This window comes from Glycine max, chromosome 15, assembly GCF_000004515.6.
Source record: "Glycine max cultivar Williams 82 chromosome 15, Glycine_max_v4.0, whole genome shotgun sequence".
Classification (NCBI taxonomy): Eukaryota; Viridiplantae; Streptophyta; class Magnoliopsida; order Fabales; family Fabaceae; genus Glycine; species Glycine max.
Window position 1 is genome coordinate 1,447,468 of NC_038251.2, and position 19,572 is coordinate 1,467,039.

The window sequence follows — 19,572 nt, forward strand, 5'->3', positions numbered from 1 at the left end:
AAAGTATAGGCAAATATGTGTGGTTTTACCATGCCAGCATGTGAATACCCCACAAGCTGTATTGGTGCTTACCTCTGCTTTAATGGGATACATCTAATCGTTTTGCTTAAAGCAACACCTTTTTATTAATGGCAACCAACTTTGTTATTGTATGGTTATATTACATAGATACTTAAAACAGTATTCTGATAACAAGGGGGGGCTTCATGTCAAGATTCATTTTGGCTATCATTCTACAGTTAGATAAGATCAGGGACCGAGAAAAAAGAGAAAAAAAAAAGAGCTGTTGGAAAGAAAAACAACGTAATTAAGTATATATAGAAAATTGGATACACAATGTGTACTTTATTTTTTATGGTTTTTTATGTTTGTATATGTCTTCCTCTTATCTTTTATGTACATTATCTTATTTATTAGGACTATTGAAAAAGGGCAAATAAATGACAAGAAAAATAAAGGCATGTGGTTGCCTTAATATATTTTCAGCTAAAGACAGAAATGGCGCACGTGAACCTTGCAGAATTTCATTACCAATATATTCTAGCAGCCACAACTACAAAGTGTGGAAGCTCTCTTGGAAGTAAAATGTAAAAGTGCGAGAGAAAAAATGGCACACATATATCACATTATATATACATGCAAATAATTACTTCAAATTTCGAAAAGCTATAATAGTCATTGTATTCTCATTAAATGACTTAGATCTTTCTCGAAAAAATCTGGCAAAAGTTCACGGACACTGAAACTGACATTTGCGTTTCTAAGATCCACACATGGTTGCAATGTCAGATTCTCGGAAACAAGAAGAGCTACTACAAATAGAACCGTTCCTTCTAACTTGTTGAACAATTGTGGTACACGTATATCAGCATCAATTCTTCTTAAACCCCACTTAGAAGAATCGATCGATCGAGTTCAAATATCTTTCTTAGACCATTCAGCAAATTACACTAGTAATTAGCTAGCTAGCAATATGGCACCACCCCATGGAGAGTCTTTGCCTAGCTCATTCTCTAAGAACAACAACGTTAACATGTCGAAACCTCCAAGGCTCTCATCTGATCATCACATTCAAAGAACAATCTCAGACATCTCGTTTGAGCTAACCAAGGAAGGGATTGATTTGACGCTTCCACCAATAACTGAGGTTGTGGATGCCAAGTGTGAGTGTTGTGGGATGAGTGAGGAGTGCACGCCTGAATACATAGAGCGTGTGCGTGACAAGTTCTTGGGGAAGTGGGTGTGTGGGTTGTGTGCTGAGGCAGTGAAGGAAGAGTTGGAGAAAAATGGTGGGAAGAAGGAAGAGGCATTGAGTTCACACATGAGTGCATGTGTTAGGTTCAACAAATATGGAAGGGCTTTCCCAGTTCTGTTCCAAGCTGAGGCCATGAAAGAGATGCTCAAAAAGAACAAAATGGAAGGGAGAAGGGCCAAGTCCTTCAACCCAAGGGACAAAGGAGGACAAAAGAAAGGAGGCATTGCAAGGAGTTCAAGTTGCATTCCAGCAATCACAAGAGAGATGAACGGTCTCACATTGGCCAATTAAGTTCTTATTACTATAACCTTCCTTCAGTATTAATTAATTAATTAATTCCTATGTGAAGGGGACATGGTTTGGTATCTCTAATTATTTACCTGTTCCCATAATTACTTTTTTTTTTCCTACTGACTAGTGACTGCTCCAAGTTTTAGGGGATGAACATGCATGGCCCTATGTTCATGGAAAGAATTGAAGCCCAAGTTACCTTCTCATGAGTCCAAGGTTTTTTGGGGGTCTCTCACCACATTCTTGTTTTTGGAAGTTGTTGGTCCACCCGACTTGACTTCTTGTCTGCGTTTTTTTCTATTGCGAGGGTTTATGGTTTGTTTTTGGTCAGTGGCTTTTCTTGTTTGAGTTTGAGTTATTCAACGTGGGTAATAATGTATTCTGGTATTTTCAATCTCATTATGGAATAAAATTTACCTGATGCATTAATTTATATATAAGTAGCTTCTTTGATTAATTCTGTGTCGTGTTAGATGTTAGTGTGTTCAAACAGAAGTTATAATTTGTAACTTTTACGTGATTTTATGTTTTTGAGGTGAGTGTCCAAACACGCGCATAGCTTTGCCTCCCGTTTCAGAAACCCGGCGGCCAAGAGAGATTCTGTGGCTTGGAAAGTAACTGAGACATTTTGTTAAAAAAAGAAAAACTCACCAGTTTGTCTAAAAACTTGAAAAATGATTTAAATATAAAAGGAATAAATTAATACATAAAAAATAAAGATACACATAATTGGCAAATTATATACACTGCTTAAATAAATATTTATTTTATTATTCTTTTATATCACTGTAGCACAATTACATTGAGTATCGTATTTTGTATTTGATGTTTACGAAACAAAATTGGGTATCCAGGCAATTATTGATAGGAGATATGAACGAACGATATCGGTCATTATTTGTTTGTATAAATAATATGTTTAATTTTTTTATAAAAAAAAACGAATTATTTATCAACACAGATTCTAATAGTATTACACTCTACGGCTATTGAAAATATTGCCTAACCAATATATTCATTAAACCACACAATAACACATATCCAGAAGGCTAGAATCTACACGATTCAAAAGGATACAATCTAAATTGCGGCCATATGAAAAAGGGAAATAATAAACGTGAACAAATGAAAATGATTTAAAAAGCAGAACGGTTACTTCTTCTATTCACTAACTTGCTCAAAGGCTTTATCTCTATGTACAAGGTCTCATCTAAATACTGGTGACAAAGGTTAAGAAAGGTGTTGTAAAGTATCATTTTCAGAGTATCAATTGGCATTTGTAGAGAAAAGATACGTGATGGGATTTTGATTGCAATAGTGGACAAATTAAAAATAAATAGGGAGGAGTGTACGTATACGTATGGGTAGGGAGTGAACGTCTAAGAGTCCAAAGATTTAACAGTTATATACCATAGTACATAAGAAAGAATACAAGGTATCTGAGAGAGGAGTATGGCTATTAGCTAGATAGCTAGGTACGTGATGGAGTTGGAGGTGGAGGTGAGAACGAGACAAGATTTGTTCGTTTTGAAAGAAAACAAATTATTGAAGAGATTTTGAAAAATGTTTACGGTTAAATCAGCTTAGAGCATGTTTGCTTTGCCCGTGAAACCACAAAAGTAACCAAGAACATGCTTCTGAAAACCGAGGTTGGAGTTGCCTCACCGGCAATCCAAACACACACTTATACTTGGAATGGAAGTAGCGTTGAGTTCAGCTTACAAAAAGTTTTGGAATAGGTGTGTATATGTTTGGACGGAAGGTAACTTTAGACCGCATTCCAGCAAAAGCAGCAGCTATACTTAAAAATAGAGCTTTGCATCGGTCTAATGTAGTCTTTGTGAAAGTTAAGAGAGAAAGAATTTAACGCATCTTCTTTTAATGCAACATTTTTGCAAAAAACATGGATGGATTGCATTTCTTGGTGTGCAATTGATGCAACATTATTAAGACTCCTAAAATTCTCACTTTCTGCAATTCTCTGTTTTAATGGGATCAAGAGGAAGAGGTTTGCAACTTTACGGTCAGTGTGGTTAGCAAAAATAAAACAACATTTGAATTTTTCAGTATATAAAATTCAAAGTTAATGAAGTTAATCAATTTAAGGTCCTGGTCTTGGCTGATTCAAGATGTACAGAATTTAAATATTCAATTATGATCGAACTGGTACAATAATCTATAGGGAGTGTATAAAGGCTTCTTAGATAAAGCAGTAAGTTAGAATTAGAAGGGAATTCGGGGGAAACAAATAGATTGAGATTGATGGTTTCATTCAATTCAAGACAATTTTGGCAGGTGGTAATTTAGCTGAATTCAAGCCAAATGGTACTAGTAGGTGCATGGTTTTAGTGGATTTCAAGCATAATTCTGGTTGTTTTCACGCAACAAGGATTTCAAGCAAAATTCTGTTGGTTTATGCAATAAAATGGCGGTTATAGTGAATTTAGGTCATTTATTAATTATGTACTAGGGCAGGTAACTGTCTGTTTTCAATATAGGAAGGGTAAACGTATGCAAGATGCTTGTCTTTTAAGTGGAATTTGAAATTATCTAAAAAAGTAGAATTTGAAATGGTAGTTTGTGGTTTAGAGACCTATGTAATGTTAATTTTTTAACATATAAGATAAAGTTTTTGACTTTGCCTTTATTTAAGACTTTTTTTTTTCTTTCAAAAGGAACTTCATAATTAACCTTATAAGAAGGGAGAAAAGATACGGAAATATTTTTTTTTCGTATTTTGTGGTGCAATCTAACACTATTTCTTTAAAACTTTCTTTAACAAAATTAATTATAAAATATTTCAAAGAAATGACAATTGAATATTTTTAATAAAAAAATGCAAAAACATTCAGTTTTGGTCCTTTTTGTTGTTTAAACTAAAAAGAGATTAAAAAAACTATTTCATTATTTTTTTAGGGTTAACCAAAGGCACAACCACTCTAAGTTAATTGCAATTATAACAGCAATCATAGATTTTAATTATGCTGCAAAATAAAAATTATACCTCCTAACGTCAAATTTATTGACTTAGATTGCACCACAAAATACGAAAATAAAGTAAAACTCAATTGATAAAACTAATTCCACCATATATAACATGTAAATATTTCCCCCAGTTAATTAAAGTCATGGTTTCATGAAAGATATTTATGGTCCAAAAGAAAAAAAAGATTGCACCTCCAAATCTGAAAGCGTGAGGAGTCGTCTAGTATGCATCGAAGGCTGTACAATCTGGCACTTTGGCTACCTAAATAAAGGTTCCACTTCAGTTCATCATAGTACTCCTTTCGTCCTCTCATAAAGCAAAATTAACCCTTCCCCTCCAATAATGTTAGGGTCAAAAATATAATAAAATAAAGAGATCTCATAAAGTAACACAGAAGATGCATGCACCAACCGGTCATTCTAATTCAACATATGATCGAATTTCCTTCTTCCCTCCCCCACTATATAACCCCATCTCCTCTTCCCTCTTGTCTCAACCCATTTCTTCACCTTTAAACCTCTCTCTCTCTCAAATTATTCGAAATCCAAAAAACAAAAACAAGTTTCTTATTATAAAAAATGAAACAAATAGAAATGGAAAGTAACGCATCAGCACTAGCAAAGAAAGTTTGGAGCATGGTACGTGTGGTGTTGTTCATGCTTCGAAAAGGCATAACAAAGGGGAAGCTCATGATGGACCTCAACATGATGCTGAAACGCCGCGGCAAGCTCGCCGGCAAAGCCATTGCCAACTTAATGTCGTCCCACCACCACCACAACCGCGGTGGGTCCCACAACTCTCACCACCTTAAGTTCTCTGCCCCAAGGGAGTACGAGTTCAGCTGCAGCAACACGCCCCACAACTTCTTCTTCCCCACAGGAGGGAAGCACCACCGCCACCACTTCTTCGCCTGTGTCCACGCGCCTCCCACGCAGGACGACGACGTTGTGACGGTGAACGCAATGAAGGCAGTGATGGAGATGCTCAACAACAACAACAACGACGCCGTTAAGGTTGAAGCGTCCCCTGCGCTGCCAGGGTTTGGACGGAGCCCTATGGTGAGGCAGCTTAGGGTTACGGACTCGCCGTTCCCTCTGCGAGACGCCGATCAAGACAACGACCACCTGGTCGATAAGGCCGCCGAAGATTTTATAAAGAGGTTTTACAAGGAGTTGAGGAAGCAGGATTAATTTTTTCTCTCTTTAATTCACCCTATCTACCTTGTTTTCTTTTTTATTTTCTGTACCTTCATTCTCTTTTCTTAATCATAAATGTGATCGTTACTTCACCATCATTTTTGGATATTTTCATGTTGCCGTACGTACTTGTCCCCCACTTCTGATTTAAGATTAAGATGGATTATGCGTGTTTTTAGTTTAATTTAATTATATATTGCTTACATACAATAAAAGAGGAACTCTTTAATTTCGAGCTAAATATAATCGATCTCATATGTTTATATCAGTGATCTATATCGTTTTCTTTCTTTCAACTTAACTTATGTTTTTTCTTTTATTGCTATACCCGCAACTAGCTAGCCAACTATCACTTTTTTCTTTTTCCTTTTCCTTTTCTTTGTCTAAGGCCTGAAGGGAGTAAGGAGTTTATGATAGCCGTGCATGCTCATCTAATTAAGCGTCCTTTATGAAAAGCAGAACAATTGAAGGTGGGAAGATAATAACACTAGTGATATTTTAACCATCCATCTTATAACACGAGAGAGAAGGTAAAAGGAATAGTGTGGTGAAAATATAGAAACAGAAAAAAAATAATTATAGAAAAGTGTTGAGAATTAATAATAATGTTTTTTGGTCCGCAAAAAAAATTGTGTTTGGAAGGTTAAAGGATAAGATTCTCGATCACATTATTAATTGAACTTATAAAATATGTACGAGTGAATATACGAATTTTGCTATTATATATCTGATTTCTGACAAAAATGGAAGAAAAATTATTAGAATCTGTCTTTGTATCCTTTGCACTCCTTTTTGTACTAAAAAAGAATGTATTGAATCTTTGGATCTTGAATTAATATAAGCACTATATCCTACCTTGCCGAATTTTGGGCTGAAATTAAGCTTGGTTTTCTCTCATCCTTGTTATCAATTATCAGGTTTGATTTAATTTCTCTTCTATAACGTAAATTATAATTTGATTTGAGATCGTGCAGTTTTGATCAATTTCTACACGACATATTATCATTTTTTTTACCAAAAATAAAGTTAATAACATGTAATGCTATATATCTTAGACCAAGTAATAATTTCTGCTTGCTTTCTGATAAGTTAATATTATTAGATATTTTAAATGGAATTTTCCTGTCATGTCTATATATAAGCTCCGGTGTACGTATATATAGACAATATTTGGTAATTAACAAATTATTGCAATGTGTTTGTGCCAAAATTTTGAAAGACTTTGACCTGTAGCATTTGGTTGGTGTGATTGGCGATCCTGGTTTGGTTTGAAGTTAAATTGGCTTTTACAGCCACTCCCACTTCGTTGTCCTAATGTCCTCATATGATTCCACTAACATGTCCAAGTTAAACTATTAACTATACCTAATACCTGGTCCCTCCAAAATATTGTTGCCTTTCTCAACTTTTGCTTTTTCTGTCTCTCTCTTCCTTTAATTTCCTCTTTTTACTTGCATTACCGAGTTATTCAGGTTTTCTAAAATGCCACTTTTTTGTTGCTTAAGCTGGTTACTGGTTATGAAAGAAAGTGTTCACGCCTCCATAGAGGAAGATGACCCACACATAAAGAATGGGAGTATAGGACGACCAAATTGGCATTTTTTAACAAATAATGCTTTTGATGTTCCCATTACCACGCACTTAAAGATATAGGGTATTTTATATGAATATTATGATTTAGTAGGGATAATAACTTGACCCTTGACATTTCATCTCATACTTCAATAATTTCTATAATAATATAATATAATTTGTATTAATAATAAAGTGAGGTGGCTGATTTTTTTAATTTGTTGTTTCTTGCGGACAAAGATGGAACGCTCAAAACAAGCAACCCAGTCGTTTTAGCTTTTTCAATCACAATGAAAGGTGGCAGTGCGTAAAGCCAAAAGTTTTGGTGAAGTGTGTGCAGAAACTACGAAATTAAGGATATGTGATAGATTCATTGGGAGACACGTGTAGCTCTTAGAACTGACCACCTCTGTCTTTTTTTTTTTTTTTAACATGTTTCACGTGTAATTAATTGACATGCTATCACAATCTTTTGTATTTGCATTATTTACTATTATTGCTACATTTTAGAATAGTAAAGAAAAAAAACTATATAATTAATTGAAACAAAATATGGAAATTGAAGTTTTTTTTTAATGTTGTGCTTCTATTCCTTTGCTTGCATCAATTAATAACCAATTAACCGTATATAGTTTTCTACTTTTTAGCTGTCTACCAACAATGTTTTGAGCACAAAATTATACATTAATTTATTTCTCTGGTTTTACCGTTTTAAACGTGAGCCCCCCCTGCTTTTTGGTCCATAATAGCTCCCTTTATTTAGCACCATGGAAAAGCATGAGATCATGGAGTTAAAAGTTTCACCGGTTGACCCCGACTCAAATTCCACATGACGAAAATTAAATCGATGTAGCCACGACTAATAATGCAGTGATATATTTGCAATGTATATGCACTCTTTTCTTTTCTACGACCTTTGGTTAAAGCTGATTTATACGTTCTCATGAAGCTCAAATTTTGCTTGTATATACTTAATTTGTAGTTTGTATCCAACATTAATTGTTTCTAACACTTGGGGACTTGGGGTTTTGGGGGGTAAAATTGTTTATAATTACGTTCTTAATTTATTCAGATGAATCAGAAAGAAGAACTCAAATACATTAATTAAATCCTTAAAATGGGTATATGTGGCTTAATTTCATTCACGTATACAACAATTATGTGCGCTCCGTTTGAATGACGACTTTTCTTTAATATTTGCGAGGTTCTTGTAGAAGATATTTTGTTCACAATCTGAATCTAGCAACTGATTACAATTCAATTATTGGACTTCAAGTGTATTATTCTACTGTATTTTCCCTCCAAACACTTTGAACGTAAAATAAATACATTCATGTCCTTTTTGTAATGGAATGTTTGTTTTTACATTGTTTTGTCTTCTATGATTGGAAGTAGTTGATAAGTCGAAATCATTATAATGCATACGGACATGGATCATGGAGCAACCACAACATTCATGATTTAGCCTTCATGAAATTTTTAATTAATTAACCCGAATGATGTTGAAGTGAACGTATTAAAATCTATGAATTAAGATTGTAACCCTGTCATTTTGTACACCGAACTTTGAGACAAATCCTTGTTCCACTTCTCTGAGTGATCCCCGAGGTAATATGTCCAAAGATTATAGATTAATCAGTCAATTGTAAATCCGAATTCAAAATAGGAAAAATATACTTTGGATTTGATTTAATTCTTAATGGAAGAATGTTCCAGATCACATGAGTTTTTTTTTTAACCTGAACAAGTATCTAACTGCAAAGTAGTTTTCCTTAAAAAAAATGCAATGTAGTTTGGGATCTTCAGTTATTTGATTCTTAATTAGAGATGCCAAAAACTTTGTAATCCCGTGCCCACCCCAATCCTAAGAAAGAAAAATATAAAAAGAAGTTGGATTTTTTTAGTATAGATAATAAGATGTCTTTTACCATAAGTAATCATCAAATTCGAGTTAAATAAAATCCTTATAAAAATTTAAAATTTAATTCTTTTATAAGTACTTAACTTAAGTAGATATTATAATTTAAATTTAAGATCAAGTTAAAATAATTTATGTCAATTCACACACTCAAACTTTAATGAAGCCTACAAATTAAATAGAACTACAGTAATTAACAAAAATCATAACTTTGGTAAAAAAAGAAGAAGAAAAAGAAAAATCATAACTGTTCGTTTATTTAAACTTCCCTTGCACTGCAACAATAAGATGATTAATTCACTTAGTTACCAGCCCTGTGCTGAAGTGTTTGAATTGCTTTTCTTCCAGTTCGAGTCAATTTTAAAGCAATGTAATATTGAAAAGTTAGAAGACTGCCAATAAAGTTTTTTTTTTTCTTTTGAAGACTGCTAATAATAATTATGACGTTTTATATATAAAAAAAATTACTTCTTTCTTTTCAATTAATTATTTTGATTTTGATTTTTTTTCTCTGATTTATTTCTTTATTTTAAAACGATGTGATTTAATTATTACTATAAAAACAATATGATTTAACGTGTTGTATAGTGATAATTTCTCACAAAGATCTCAAACAAAATGAAAAGATGTGCACCCGTTGGCCGCTGCCTAGTGGACTTTTACTTCTTCGTGGGGCTTTTGTCCCTGAAACTGTGCTCCAATTTTACTTATCTTTTGACTTTTGGTATACGTCAGGTTAGATTTTGGGAAAGGCTAAAATATTAATCAAGAAAAGGGTGGGGGACAAGAAGAAAATGTTACAGAACTGTTGTATCAGCAAATATTTCACACATTTGATAAATACGAAGAGAACCTAAAATTGAAGTATATAATGTAAATGAATAGTAATCCCCCTATCCCATAATAATTCTCATATAATTAAAAAGAAAAGATTTGTCCCAAAATAATTATTATTTTATTTTTTAATATAACATTAATAAAAAATTTCACTTATATCTCTTATACTATTAATGAAAAAAACTAAAAATATAAAAAAATAAAATAATAATTTTATAAAATTATAATTATTATCTTTGATTTATTTATTAATATTTTTTATATGTTGTAAGACAAGCATGAATAAAGAAAAAGGTTGCTTCCAGAATCTAGGGGTAGAGGGCCGAAAAGTGGGGTTAGGAAAAGAAGAGGGGGCGTGCGTGTAGGGAAAAAAGCTCATTTTCTTTGATGTTAAGCTTTCTCCTATTCCTCCACTAACAAAAGCACACACGCTCTTCTCTTTCATTTCCAAAACCCCAACGTTTCAACATGCTACGCGCTCTACACGGTACTACCCCTTAAGTACGTGTTTCATTGTGGATAAATATGAAAATAACTTTAATTCAAATATTTCATTCTTTTTTTTCTACGCAGTCAAACCCACCATAAATCTTAATCTTAATCAAGTGTTGGTGCCAATGCCCCATTTAATCATGCTTGAAATGTTGCAATCCAATTGCACGTCAAATATTCAACAACAAAAAAATGCACATCAAATATATAGATACGTACGTATAAAAATTTACGTAACATTTTTATTAATATTTTTTATTGCATTAGTCATCTTATTTTATATATTACTTTTTTCTTTAGTATATTATGGAGGATAGAACCTTAAGACTTCATGTAGATAATTCAAACCTCCTCACCATTAGAAAAAATAAAATTAAAATTTACTACAAGGGGACTTTTTATGTTGTGTTCTGATTGTCTTGGTTTGCCTTGTGTTCACAACTTGTTGATATGCCTCCATTACGTTGTTGTTTTTTTTTTTTGCACGACAAAGAAAGTGGCTTCGTTAAGTCTATTTGATGGCTTTGAACATATAAAAACCTTAAAGGTTGCCGATAAAATACATGGTTGAATATTTTTTTTCTTAATGCGATAAAATACATATATGATTGATATGCCACTTCTATGTTTGGGTTCTTTCAAAAAGCTGGTTTTAAAATATCAACAGTTGCAGTAAAAATAAATAAATAACAACAGTCAATAACAACAAAAAGAAAGAACAGTTAGAAGGCAGCAACTCAGTGCGCAATTATTGAAGTGGAAATCTTCAGTTCTGCTCTAGTAGTTTTTCTCACACATATTATAACCCTCTCTCTATTTCTCCATTACGGCAACAACGTTTATAACATCCGTTATTTTATTTAGGTTTAGTGGGCCACTTTAGATTTAATTTCTAGATTTATTTGATTAGTATAATGCATGTTACAGAAAGTTAACTTATATAATTATAATTGATGCCTTCAAACCATTTGGTTTGTGACGCTTGGATAGCATGCAAATATATATAACGACTTAATGATATAAAACCTAGACAAGTAACATCAAAAGTAGATTCTATTACACAAGTAGTATTATCAAATTCAAATCAAATGTGTGTCTTTCACCTTTATAATTTATATTAGGTAAAATCATGCGCAATAGCCTATAATTATTTGATTTTGTTAAGAAAGGAAGGTTTCCTCAATTCTCATTTTTTCTGAGTATTTTTTTAATTAGAAAGAAAAATAATACAGTATATAAAGCGTCAACAATATGTTTAATTATATAATACAAATCAAAAGAGCTTTGGCTTCTTGCTTTTGGCCACTTTTAATTTTTACTCAACAAAATAAAGGTTGTTGCAAAGCATATTAGTTGCCACAAACTAGTAATCAATTAAAGAATGAAGACTATGAGACTAAGGAAAATAATCTTTTGGTTACAGAAGGAAGCCTGCTGGAGTTAAAGGTGACAAATTCCAACCAAGCCTCCGTATTCCAAGCTATGCCCCAACACGAAACTGGATCATTATTTCCAAATTCAGTTTCAACTAAATAAGTATGTTCGTTTTGCTTTTAGAATTATCCAACTTTTCAAAAGTAATTTGCTCTACTTCTTTAGTTTATTAAATCGAGAATGACACCAGATATTAGATTTAATAAAATAATTAACACTTTGAATATTTTTTTATAAGAAAATAAATTTATCAATTTAATTATTAAATCGTGGGATATTATCTTAAAGATGGGTTGAATCAAATTTTAAATAATTTAGATACTCATACATACATAATCTAAAAATAGAAATTTACCTATATGTTAACATAAAAGCGTTGTGTTGAAAAATCAATTGATTTTTAAAATTGTATAAATTAAATATGATCTATTTTGCAAGAGTTAAATGGATAAAATAAAATATTTATAAATGATATTAAATATTATATTTTACCAAATTCGACATTTCATGTTAATTTGGATCTTAAAATAAGTTTTATATATAGCATATGCTGCTTTTTGAGGCGTGACAGAGCATCCATAGGCGATTGGTCACCTGATAGTACAAAGATAAAGGATTGGATAAAATTTAAGCCTTATCCGTTTTGCTGAATACATTTTTCTCACAGTCGCTTTTCTCATCATAGAATAAGAATGATTATAATTGTCTTGAGAATCTTGATTACCTCTTCCTTAAGAATGTCTCTGCATAGGTTAGTGGCAAACACATGATAGAAAAATGAGCTATATCCAATGGAATGCGTAAAAGTACATTATCAACCCAACAATCAGGCCCACGAATTACATCCACCCTTCAATCTGAAATTGGGAAAAGGCTGCTTTATTTTGTTATCTAGTGTTATAATTGCAATCCTCCTTTATGACTAGTGATTGTTTTTGGCAACAATAATCCTAAACTCACTCTCATCAACTTGTTTATTTATAATTTGCTCACACATTTACAACAAAAAAGTATAGCTAAGTAACTTGACTTTTTCCATTTTTCTCCTTTTTGGGGAATTTCTTCGACATACCCTCAATAATCAATATTTTACAACCATAATATTAATTTAAGGTTCTGATATGCTCTTTGTGATGAACTGTATAGCATTACGTTGATTCAATTTACATTTTAACTGTGATTTGGGATTATTTTTTAAAAATATCCAAGGCGTGGGAGGATTTGGGGAGGGAGGGGACAATGTTAAGATTCTAGGCCTTTTCAGCCCTGTGTCCGTAGCCCATCCACTGAACAAGGCCCATGATACTGACACCCTCTTTTTTTATTTTAATAATCTTCCTACCTTTTTTTTTCCTTTTCATGAAATTTTTATTTTACCTCTCTGTTTTCACAACTCTCTCCCCCTCCTCCCCCAGGTTCCTCCTCAACCCCAACTCTGCATCTTCTTCAAACATCTTTTCACTTTCTCTTCTACAAATATTGTTCTTCCTTCAATCCTCGTCCTTTGTTGTGTTTGTGAGGTTTTGCACTCTCATTGCTTCTTGCGGGGTAACAAGTTTCAGTTGAATATCTTAACAAAACTAGTTTCTGTTGATAATATTTTTTGTCAAAAAATTACAAAAAAAAAGTGGGGGTTGGGAAGATTAAAAGAAGAAAAAAAGAGTGTCAATACCATGGACCACCGACCAATTTATGTGGGACAATTTTGGTATGGGCTTTGTACATGTCAGCCCAGTAGACTTTGGGTATGGTCTTCTTAGTGTGCTCAAGTTTTAGATCATACACAACTGATCTGGATGTGATCGATTTTAAGTGCTGCTAAACTAAGATTTATAGGTTGATGGATTTTAGAAGGAAGTGGAAAATAACATGTTTGGAATCCACAATACCCGCAGTAATTAAGAAATTAAAAGTATTTTTTTATTGAAATATATAAAATTATGTTCTACTTTTTTTTAAGTTATCCTATAATTAGAGAGTACTCATAGTTAAATATTTATATAACTATAATCATAACTAATAAATAATTAAATTATAAGTGGATATTATGGTTCAATTTGTTTAAATTTATTTATTAAAATAAGTGCTTATTTAATAAAATAAGCATATATTTTTTTAGTATGTTTATCTAAATTACTTCTGTTTAAAAAATAATTTTCTTGCTTATTTTAAGAAATAAACCTCATTTATTTCTTAAAAAATACATATTTTAAAATTTAAACAAACTCACCCTATAACTATACCCATAACTAATTTTATATAACTAATTATAACTTGATATGACCCATTATTATTTTTAAAACATGAGTATATAACCGGTTATAAATAAATTAGTTATATAATCAGTTATGTCTAAAATCAATAATATAATCGGTTATAAATAAATAAAAATAAATTATTTGAAATAACTATCTTTATAAAACTAGTTATAGTTTTATACTATAATTATTTTTTAAATAAAAATAAATTATTTACAATAATCATAACTATAAAACCGGTCATAGTTCTATAATTACTTTCTTAGTTATCGTTATTTTTTTAAAATTAATTTCTTATAACAATAATACCTATGATATATACAATAAATAATTTTAATTCCTTAAACAATATTCTAATAATACTGGTTAAGAGTATCCTTTATATTATAAGAGGCATATTTGTTATTAACCGCCCGTGTGGTTGTTGTTAAATTTGATGAACAAGCGAAGGGCTGCATCTTATCCAACATAATTATATTGCAGTATCTTGCTTCCAATGGTTACTGCTTTGATTAGGTTCCATTTGGTCTTGTATTTCTGCTATTTTATAGCCACTGGTGAGATTGAGGAACTACAACTACAAAGGACGATTATGCTCCATTTGGAATTGTTTTGAGGTAGTGTTAATGGTTAATACTCATTCGATTAGTCTCTGGATTCACATCATCTCTGTAAAGGTAGGTTTTATTTCTGAAAAAACCTTGCCAATTCAGGAAGACACGCATACCCTGTTAATTAGCTGATGCAGCCTCCTCCGAACTTTCACAACAAGGACATCACCATAGAAAGTCATGTTTGCCTAGAAGCAGCTCTTGTTGCTGCATGGCTAAAAATCGTGTCTTAGGCTCTCGAATGTTACCCTAACCGGTACAAAACTTTTGCCACAAGGGAAATGAACTTTTGGTTTACACACGACTTAATTAGATGTAAATTTATTCATGATAATTTTAGTTTCAAGCTCATAATTTTAAAAGATGATATTGTAAATTCCAAAGAATTGATCATGTGTATTTTGCATTTCATTAATAAGTCCAAAAGTCAAGGATAGCATCAAATCTTTTTGTACACAGATCATGACATGATACACAAGGGTGAGAATCATAGCCAATATGACTTGCAAGCCCAGGGAAATAGTTCTTTCCCTACTGGTTTGAAATTTGTTCTTGTAGTTTGGCGGAGAATAGAGGAAAGCCATTGAAATCTTGTCCTCTTTCTCACTTTTAAATATTGGCCTTCCGATCACGTGCTTTTAGTCTTCTTATTTATACCTGAGAGATAGGAAAGTTTAAGAGACATGTTCACTATAAAATTTAGACCAAATTATATACTTGTATTCCTTATGTTTTGGTTTTATTGCTTTCAATATCTTTTTTATCCCACACAAAATCCTCTAATTGTTTCAGTTTCATTACACTCACCACCCTTGTCCCTAAAACGGCGTTTGCTCCGTTAACAGAATTTGTTTCAGTTTCATTACATTCAAGGGGTTTTTTTCGAGTGGTTTTTTTATTTTTATTTTGGATTTAAACTCTCCTAATTTTGATTGTTGTAAAAAAATTCTGATGTCTATAAAATTGCCTGCTAGCAATGTAGTTAATAGCGATCCATACATATCATATGCATGCTACCTAAAATTGGAATATCCAGATTGCCAAAGTCGGTCCATTTTGAGATTGAACTCGTTATCTCTGCTCCAGACGAACTGTTGGCTCAAATCATTCTCCTCCTCGAACCCCCACGGCGGCTCGCTTTTCCGGCGAGACTCGGAAGATTCCGATGGCAGCTTCCGCCGGTGACGCGATCAGGTCGAGTGGAATCCCAGAGTTCCCAAAGATTCTGAAACGACGAAGTAACGCAGAGAGTCGTCGTCGAAACATAACGATCGAAAGTCAACCTTGGGAAGCAGAGTTTGTTGGTGGCAGTTATTGTTAATAATGTTTGGGAGACGGAGAGAGGTCTCAAAGAATTGGCGGCGGGGCACGGAAATCCATTCAAGTTGGGTGTTAAAAGAAGAGATCAAGCGAAGAAACAGTGATATGCATAAGCATAATTAGCATGTCCCTCGTTTGTTTCATAGGCTTTTCTTCTTCTTTTTATGAGTATAACTCACTTTTCATTACTCAATTAATTGAGGTTGACTCCCATAAGATCCTCCACGAATGAAGTACCGACTGTACAATTTTATTTTTTATAAATAAAATGGTCAAGATTACCTCTAGATAGTTCTAGCTCAGAAATCAGAATGAATGAGTTCAGAGAGACTCAGGAATTCTCTAATCAATTACAAAATTGCAGTTTGGGATCCATCACTGATATTCTAAGCATTTAGCTAGGTGACTTTTTTTTTTTGGTGTAAAGTAATCATAAACATTCAGGAATCAGTAGTTCACTTTAGAGGCTAAAATACACCTATTTAAACCCTTCATTATATTTAAGGATCTACATCTTTAAACTTCAGATTTATTTTTAACAAATTAAAGATATATCACTTAATAAAAAAAAAACAACAAAAAGTTGTTGTGTAAAAGCATTGCACCATTGGCATTTACGTTCTTATACGAAGGTCACATCTGAAAAAGAAAAAAAAAGGACTAACAGGAGATCAAATTTGGAAAAAAAAAAACAACAATACAGAAGATCAAGTAAATCATGCCATTGTTTGCCAAAGTAAGGTCAGGGTGTTCATAAACCGATCAAATCCGATGTGAATCGAAAAATTCGATCTAAAAAATAAAAAATTGAAATTTTTTATTAGATCAAATCAAATTTCAAATTTGATTTTAGAAATCAATTTAAACCAAAACTATACATTTATATATATATATATATATAATATTACTGATTTCTATTCTTTATTTCTTATAAGTTTATAAAATTATCATATAATTTATATTTATTTATGAAAATATATTTAATTAAAGATAACTTATCTTTTATTTAGTATTTTATGAAAAATTAAAAGTAGAACTAAACTTAATATCAATCTAATCTTAATCACTTTAAGTTGGATTGGACTAAAATTTTAAATTATGAATGATAAATTAACAAAGTTAAAATAATTGGATTGAATGAATTTTTTTTTTCGAAATCAATTTAATTGGATCCGTAAATATCCCTAAGTAACGTGCCCGTTTTTAGAGCCCAACTTTGAACTCCGACTCTAAAAAAAAATAGTTTATTTTAAATCCAATCCGTATATTTTGATAAAATTAGATTTTGTTTTGTTGAGAACCGAACGATGCATGTTCTTTAATGAAAATTTAGAAACTCGTGATATTTAGAGATATTCAAATGCAAACATAAGATACTATCAACCATCCGAAAGCACCACCTTGATTTTGGAGGAATAAAAAGTGTTGAACTGTTGACTAAATGTTGTGGAGAATTATGAAATAGTCATAAGTTGGAAAAACCACATTTCAATATATATAAGCACTAATGTCAAATGATTTCCACAGTTGAATAAATGTATTAACATAATTTACTTTTTCTGATCTCATATTACACCACAGTTTACAGATGACATGGAGCGCGAAATAGAGTGAATTTAGAAGGATTTAATTTAAGAGAAATGGATATAAAATAATATTTCCTCCCTCTCTATTACATGGAGTATCAAATAGCAAGTCAATTAATGAGGTAAGTGGGTGTGATTTTAGGAAATGGTGAGAATTTGATCAAAATAAGAGCCGCATAAACTGTGAAATCATCTAACCGTATGAGCAAATAAGTACCAACTAGTGAAACAATATTGCGCAAAATTTATTATTAGTAGATTTGTTGTGTATTTTTTTGGCATGGCAACAAATTTATCACTTATATTTATTTATTTATTTTCATCTTATGTCGTATATATCAAACTAACACAGTTTTGGTTCTCTCTTATTTCTACACCTCTCCACTTCTCCGATTTTCTTCTAGAAGGTTCAAAGAAACATGGTATAATATCAAAATATCCTAAACCAATTTTTATCAGAAACACTTCTTAAGCTACCTATTAGTATGTCCAGATTTTTCTGTACAATTCACAAGTTTGGATAGTTCAAGAGTTAATTTATTTCTTATATATTTATAAAATTATCTCATATAATACAATTATCATAAAAAAATTAATTAAAGATAATTTTTCATTAATTATTTGAGTTGAAGATGATTAAATAGTTATATAGCAACATATAAATAAAATATTTGATATTTTAAATTAATTCGATAAAAAGTTATTGTCTTGTTCTGTTACCTTAATCTTGGCTAAGAAGACTATTGTTCTCTTTGCTTTAAGCTGGTCAGGTGCATTACCGGTTCTTGTACTAGGTTGCTGCTTCGAAGTTTTCCAAAAAGAGGTAACATCAAGATCATGAAAGGATAGCTGCACAAAAATGATATAATCACTTAATCTCATCCATGCAATTTCATATTGTGTGATATTGTTTCCTCAATCCGAAACTCTTTCGTTTTGTTTAAAAAAATAATAATACTAATTAGGTTAGGTGTGTGAATTTGAAATACACACACAGTAATCGCATATACACAATCGCAGTGTGCTAAAGTCTGTTCAAGATAAATAAAAAATTCAACCACACACAATGTAAATAATTGAAAAACGAAAAGGGGGAATTAACATATAAAGCTACAATATAATCAGAAAACCGAAACCCGCCGTGTCTTACGTTTGCCTTCTTCTCATACATAGTCCGATTTCAACGCCGCCGCGATCACACCGCACCACCGGCATGACCAGGACGCGCAACTCCTCTTGTGGTTGTTGCATCCCTAGAAGCCTTTCCCTGTGTATGCATGTGTGACACTTTTTCCCCTTATGACTCTTTCATTTTTTACAGAGTAATATTTATTTTCATATATTATTTATTATTCAATTCTTCTTTATTTAAATATTTTAAATAAAAAAATCTTGCTTACAAGAAATTAAAAGAAAAAGTTTTTAATGTGTAGTGCAAAAAAAAACATAATTTTACATATAATAGTAAAGAATGTTTTACTCTTAATTTCTTAATCAATATCTAATAGTATTTATTAAATCAAACCAATTGATTTAGATTTTTTCATGTTCGATCAAATCCGAATTAAAATTTGATATTGATTAATTCGGATATCTTATTCATATTTTTCAAATCTAAACCAACTCTAGTCAAATCAACTATGAGTATTATTAGTTTCTTATTTTTAATGGTTAACTTACTATACTTACTAATGAGTTCTTTTGCATCTTTTCATTATGTTTCACTTCATTTTTTGCATTCAAAACAATGTTTTTCATTGGATAATTTAGCTTATTTTCTTCCTAGATAAAATTTTATGATTTACTTAATTAATCG

The 19,572-nt window shown here is 31.7% G+C and overlaps 2 protein-coding genes and 1 long non-coding RNA gene across 3 annotated transcripts; 2 read left to right on the forward strand and 1 right to left on the reverse strand.

Moving 5' to 3' along the window:
* The first annotated feature begins 706 nt into the window (after positions 1-706).
* Positions 707-1,981, forward strand: LOC100785884 (uncharacterized). Its single transcript, XM_003546498.3, has one exon. It carries the CDS (start codon positions 974-976, stop codon positions 1,544-1,546), a length of 573 nt encoding a protein of 190 aa, XP_003546546.1. The 5' UTR covers positions 707-973; the 3' UTR covers positions 1,547-1,981.
* A 3,031-nt stretch (positions 1,982-5,012) lies between these two features.
* On the forward strand, positions 5,013-5,826 carry LOC100786928 (uncharacterized). The gene has a single exon (XM_003546500.5). It carries the CDS (start codon positions 5,111-5,113, stop codon positions 5,720-5,722), a length of 612 nt encoding a protein of 203 aa, XP_003546548.1. The 5' UTR covers positions 5,013-5,110; the 3' UTR covers positions 5,723-5,826.
* A 9,451-nt stretch (positions 5,827-15,277) lies between these two features.
* LOC121173597 (uncharacterized) lies at positions 15,278-19,044 on the reverse strand. The gene is made up of 3 exons (XR_005888734.1): positions 18,907-19,044; positions 18,477-18,605; positions 15,278-16,809 (listed from the first exon to the last, which is right to left on the reverse strand). It is a non-coding gene; the product is annotated as an uncharacterized lncRNA (long non-coding RNA).
* Positions 19,045-19,572: the final 528 nt, after the last annotated feature.